The sequence below is a fragment of the Nicotiana tomentosiformis genome, chromosome 12, assembly GCF_000390325.3.
Source record: "Nicotiana tomentosiformis chromosome 12, ASM39032v3, whole genome shotgun sequence".
In the NCBI taxonomy this organism is placed as follows: domain Eukaryota; kingdom Viridiplantae; phylum Streptophyta; class Magnoliopsida; order Solanales; family Solanaceae; genus Nicotiana; species Nicotiana tomentosiformis.
The window spans coordinates 79,247,903-79,253,467 of NC_090823.1; the positions used below are offsets into that span (position 1 = coordinate 79,247,903).

At 42.7% G+C, this 5,565-nt stretch overlaps 1 protein-coding gene across 1 annotated transcript; it reads right to left on the bottom strand.

The window, feature by feature from the left end:
• Nucleotides 1-304: 304 nt before the first annotated feature.
• On the bottom strand, nucleotides 305-1,542 carry LOC138902925 (uncharacterized). Its single transcript, XM_070190828.1, has 2 exons — nucleotides 1,203-1,542; nucleotides 305-543 (listed from the first exon to the last, which is right to left on the bottom strand). Exons 1-2 carry the CDS (start codon nucleotides 1,540-1,542, stop codon nucleotides 305-307), a joined length of 579 nt encoding a protein of 192 aa, XP_070046929.1.
• Nucleotides 1,543-5,565: the final 4,023 nt, after the last annotated feature.

Below are 5,565 nucleotides of genomic sequence, written 5' to 3' on the forward strand. Positions count from 1 at the left end.
GCTTGAACGCAAGTCAATCTTGGAGAATACTCTGGCACCCTGTAGCTGATCAAATAGGTCATCAATGCATTGAAATAGATACATGTTCTTCACTGTAACCTTGTTCAACTGGCGATAATCAATACACATGCGCATAGAGCTATACTTCTTATTTACAAACAATACCGAAGCACCCCAAGGTGATACACTGAGCCGAATGAAACTCTTATCAAGCAACCCTTGTAACTGCTCATTTAAATCCTTCAACTCTGGTGGGGCCATACGATATGATGGAATGGAAATGGGCTGAGTGCCCGGTAACAAATCAATACAAAAATCGATATCCCTGTCGGGCGGCATCACTTGGAAGATCCTTCGGGAATACATCTGGATAATCCCTCACTACCAGAACTGACTCAACGGTAGGAGTATAAACACTGGCATCTCTCACATATTCTAGATACGCATAACATCCCTTCTCAACCATTTGCCGATCATTTAGAAATGAGATAACCTTGCAAGGAAGATAATCTAAAGTACCCCTCCTCTCTATCCGTGATAAGCCTGGAATAGCCAACATCACAGTCTTGGCGTGACCGTCAAGAATAGCATGATAGGGCAACGACCAATTCATACCCAAAATAATATAAAAATCTACTATACTAAGCAACAATAGGTGCGGACACATGGACAGGAGAACTCAAAGAATCATGGGATACACCCAAATATGGAGAAAAAAGACATGATACATAGGAATAAGTGGAGCCTGGATCAAATAAGACTAATGCATCTCTAAGACACACCGAAACAATACTTGTAATGACAGTCTGGAGAAATCGCCTCTGTCCTAGTAGGAAAAGCATAATATCTAGACTTGCCTCCCCCTCTAGGGTGACCTCTACCTACCCAACCTCCACTTCTAGCTAGCTGAGCGGGTTGAGCGGCAACTAGGGTAGCAATCATGGCCTGAGTAGTCTTGCGGACCCTACTGAATCCATGGAGCCTAGTAGTTTTGGAAGGTGCACCCCTACTAAGTCTAGGGCAATCTCTGACCATATGGCGGATATCACCACACTCAAAACAAGTTCTCGCAGGACATGGAGGCTGGGGCTGGCTCGGGCCTGGTCGGCTGAACTGACTGTTGAAGGCACCCCATGCAGGAGGTGCACTAGAAAGTGGTTGAGCAAAGTGTGCAACCTAGGACCTCGATACAATCGGAGCACCACTAGCAGCTGGAAGTGTTGAATGAACTGGGGGGCTCACATAACCCCTACCATGATAGGCTGAAGCTGCGGCGTGACCACTACTAAATCCCCCTATGCCACGAGGCCTCTTGGCCTCCCTATCCTCTCTATCACAGTCTCGCATGCCGTCCAAACTCCGTGCAATCTCAACCACCTTCTGATACGGAGTGTATGACTCCAACTCCCTGTCCATGCTATATCTAATACTCTGGTTGAGCCCTTCGATAAATCGACAAACTCGCTCCCTGACTGTGGCAACCAAGGCTGGTGTATGCCTGGACAAATCACTGAATCGGAAAGCATACTCCGACACCGACATGGTAACCTGACATAACCTCTCAAACTCCGCATGCCAAGCATCCTGAAGGGTCTTAGGAGCTTACTCCCTCAAGAAGAACTCTGAAAATTGATCCCATGTGAGTGAAGTTGCCTCGGCCGGGCTACCCACGTCGTACGCCCGCTACCACTGATAGGTCGCTCCCTTCAACTGGAATGTAATAAAGGCAACCCCACTCGTCAATGCCCATAGTGCAGAGAATGCAGTGACACTCCTCAAGAAACCCATGTGCATCCTCTGAAGCCAAATCACTGAAAGTAGGAGGGTGGTACTTCTTGAACCTCTCGAGCCTAAGCTGTTCCTCCTCAGATGTTGATGCCCTAACCACGGGCTGAACTGGAGCAAAAGGCTATATAGGTATGACCTCTGGGACCTGATCAACCTGGACTCATTGCTCTAGGGTCCGGGCTGCGAGAGTCTGTGCTCATCCCCCAGCCTGAGATGTGGCTAGTGCAAGTAGGATCAACCCCGCCTGAGCTAAGGTGCTGAATATGCTCATGAATAATGCGAGGGTCTCCTGAAGTGCATGGCAACAATAGGCGCCTCGGGTGTCTGACCCCCAACTGGAGCTACTGGTGGCTCCTCTGTCGGAGCTTGGACAGGTGCTATGGCTGCACCCCGTGCCCGTCCTCGGCCTCTGCCTCTACCTCTGCCCCGGTCCTGGCCTCTCGCTGCTCTAATAGGGGCACGAGTGTCTGATCATTGGAACCTACGGTGCGTGTCCTCACCATCTATGGGAGAATAGAAAGTCAAAGATTTAGTTGTCAAAATCAACCAATTCATATGATAAAGAATCAAAGAAGTGAAGTTTTCCTAACATTTCCATAACTTCTCGAAGATAAGAACAGACGTCTCCGTACAGATCCTCAAGACTCTACTAAACCTACTTATGACTCATAACTCCTATGATCCTAGTACTCTGATACCAACTTGTCACGACCCTATTTTTCCTCTGTAGGAAGTCGTGATGGCACCTAATCTCGACGACTAGGTAGGCCTAATATTTGACAGCAATTCAATAAATATAAATAACAAAATAACCAACCCAGTTTTATAAACTCAAATAACTGCTAAAAAGAAAAATCTCAATCATACAATTCCCAAGAACTGTGAAAAAGAGTCATAAGCACTATGGAATAACTAAAACATCTAATACATCATTTTTTGCGAGAAAATACAACAGTAACTAAGAATAAAGGGAGGGGACTCTGAGGCCTGCAGACGCCGAGCAGACATACCTTGAAGTCTCCGATAAATGCAGCTAGCAGGAAAATCTCTATCTACTGGCACGAACGGGCGTACCTGGATCTGCACAAAAACGATATGTAGAAGCATAGTATGAGTACAGCACAACAGTACCCAGCAAGTATCAAGCCTAACCTCAGTAGAGTAGTGACGAGGCCAGGTCAAGACACATACAAGGATATGAAACAGATACTATAAGATGAAATACATATATAAAATGGATAGTAAGAAAACAACTAATACGAAACACGATGATAGCATAAAAGAAACAACTAGAGAACTACAAAGACCATGTACGAACCACAGTTCGATAGAACAGTAAAGAATGAAACAACATATATAATTCTCCACCAAAATACTTAGAAACGTGAAATAACAACAAGAATCATATTGAGGTACCGCCTCGTGTACAATGAAATCAAAACCGAGGTACCGCCTCGTATAATCAAGAATAACAACTGAGGTGCTGCCTCGTATTCCCATTTCTCAATTTCAATCATAATCCTTCCTTATGCCGCCGTGTGAGCCTTACATTTGAAAATAGGTTTCCCAAAATACCTACATGCACTTTAGCCCACCTTATGGCGCCACGTGGCATCACATAGTTCCCCTACAAGCAACACGCACATAAGTCCCATCTTATACTGCCGTATGCACATCAACCCAAGTCTTATACTGCCGCATGCACATCAATATTATATCACAATAACAACATCGTATCACAAATGCCCGCATATCACATCTTTCCAACAACAACAATATCAATGTTTCCACAACAATAGCTTATGGCTCCAACACAACGTATACGAGAATATCAACAACAATAATGGATGGAAAATACTCAATAGGATAGATGTTTTAATAATAACCAACATCGCCTCAACGTATTAATAACTTCCACAACCTCAACATCAGTTAACTCAACAATGGGGAAAACAACGGGTAACCAAAATATTAGATAAGGCTAACTCATAATAAAGGAAACAATCTTTAATAATTAGTATCAAATAACGGGAGTCAACAATTAAAGGCAGCATGAACAATTAATTCAACAATGATAATTAACAACGAAGAGATAACATGGGACAATAAAGGGCCAACAAGTTCAACTAAAGAATGGGAGCAATTTAGCAAGTACGATGTAGGACAATTGCTAAAGAATTCAACTAATGCATTTAAGGATAGTTTATCACAATTAAGGATGATTTAAATATGAGAATCTAGAACATAATATAGCAATTCAATTAAGCATGAAAAAAGTCTAAGGAGCCTAACCGATCAACTACTAGGTATAACTCGTGTATCCACTCGTCACCTTGCGTACACGAATTTCACTTAGCACAATTGAATCAAACAATACCAATCCTAAGGGGTAGTTTCCCCACACGAAGTTAGGCAATAGTTTTTCCCTTAAAGTCGGCCTCCACACGGCTCAAATCTAACCAAAATTGACTCAATAACATCAAACAATGCTAGGGAATTCAATTGCAATAGATAATGTTAAGATTTTTATACTTTTTCCCAAAGAGTCAACAAAAGTTGACTCGGGCCTTGCCCGGTCGAAACCCGGGTCCAATGGTATATTTCGTCTACCCATGACCCCACGAGTTCATATATGTTATTAGTTTCAAAATTCGAGTCCAAATCGACTCTCAAAACTCAATTTTCTATTTTTCAAAAACTTGACAAAGTTTCATAAATTTCTACTTTGATTCACATGATTTTGATGTTAAAATCTAAGATAAGTCGATGGAATATGATTAGAAATAGATTAGGATCACTTACCCAAGGTTTGTAGGTGAAAACCCCCTCTCCAAGTCGTCTCCTATCGAGTCTAGGGTTCAAAAATGAGAGAATGAACTCAAAAATCCCATCCCTCAGCTATTTGTCCAGTCGTAGATGTCGCATTTGCGACCTAGGGTTCGCAATTGTGAACCCCACAAATGCGAAGAACCACTCACAAATGCGAAGTCCTTCCATCTCTGTTGTCATCACAATTGCGATGAATAATTCGCAATTGCGAACAATGTACCCTCCGCAAATGCGACCATGATGATCACAAATGTGAAGAAGCTCTCCCCATGTGTACTTCGCAAATGCAAACACTAGGTTCGCAAATGTGAACCTAGTAGACTTGGCAACCTTCGCAAATGCGAACTCAGACCTCGCAATTGCGAGATCTGAGGCATGTGCCGAAAACCAGCAACTTTCAATTCTAAGAACACTCCGCTAAGCGTCCGAAATTCACCCGAGCCCTCGGAGCTCCAAACCAAACATGCACACGAGTCCAAAAATATCATGCGAACTCGCTCGCGCAATCAAAACACCAAAATAACACCTAGAACTATGAATCGGATACCAAAACGAATGAGATTTTCAAAAAAACTTAAGAACTTGCAACTTTACAACTGGACGTCCGAATCACGCCAAATTAACTTTGTTTTGCATCAAATTTTGCAGAAAAGTCATAAATACTGTAATGAACTTATACCAAGTTTCGGAACCAAGATCCGAACCCGATAGCAACAAAGTCAAACTACGGTCAAACTTTGAATTTCTTTAAGCCTTTAAACTTCTAATTTTCAATAAATAGCGATATTTTAAGCTAGGGACTGCGCACGCAAATCGAGAAAGACTAAAACGGAGCTAATCGGGATTTCGAGATACAAAATTGAAGGTTAAAACTATGAATGACCTATCGGGTCATCCCAGATACAATTTAGATGGGATTGGAAGATGAGAAATTCCACTGAAATGATA

What these genes read in the sequence shown, in the direction of transcription:
- LOC138902925 (XM_070190828.1), bottom strand. Translation starts at nt 1,542, where the DNA reads ATGTCGGTGTCGGAGTATGCTTTCCGATTCAGTGATTTGTCCAGGCAT. An exon ending in AACACTTCCAGCTGCTAGTG is followed by an intron (nt 544 to 1,202) that starts GTGCTCCGATTG and finishes TGGCTATTCCAG; the next exon opens with GCTTATCACGGATAGAGAGG.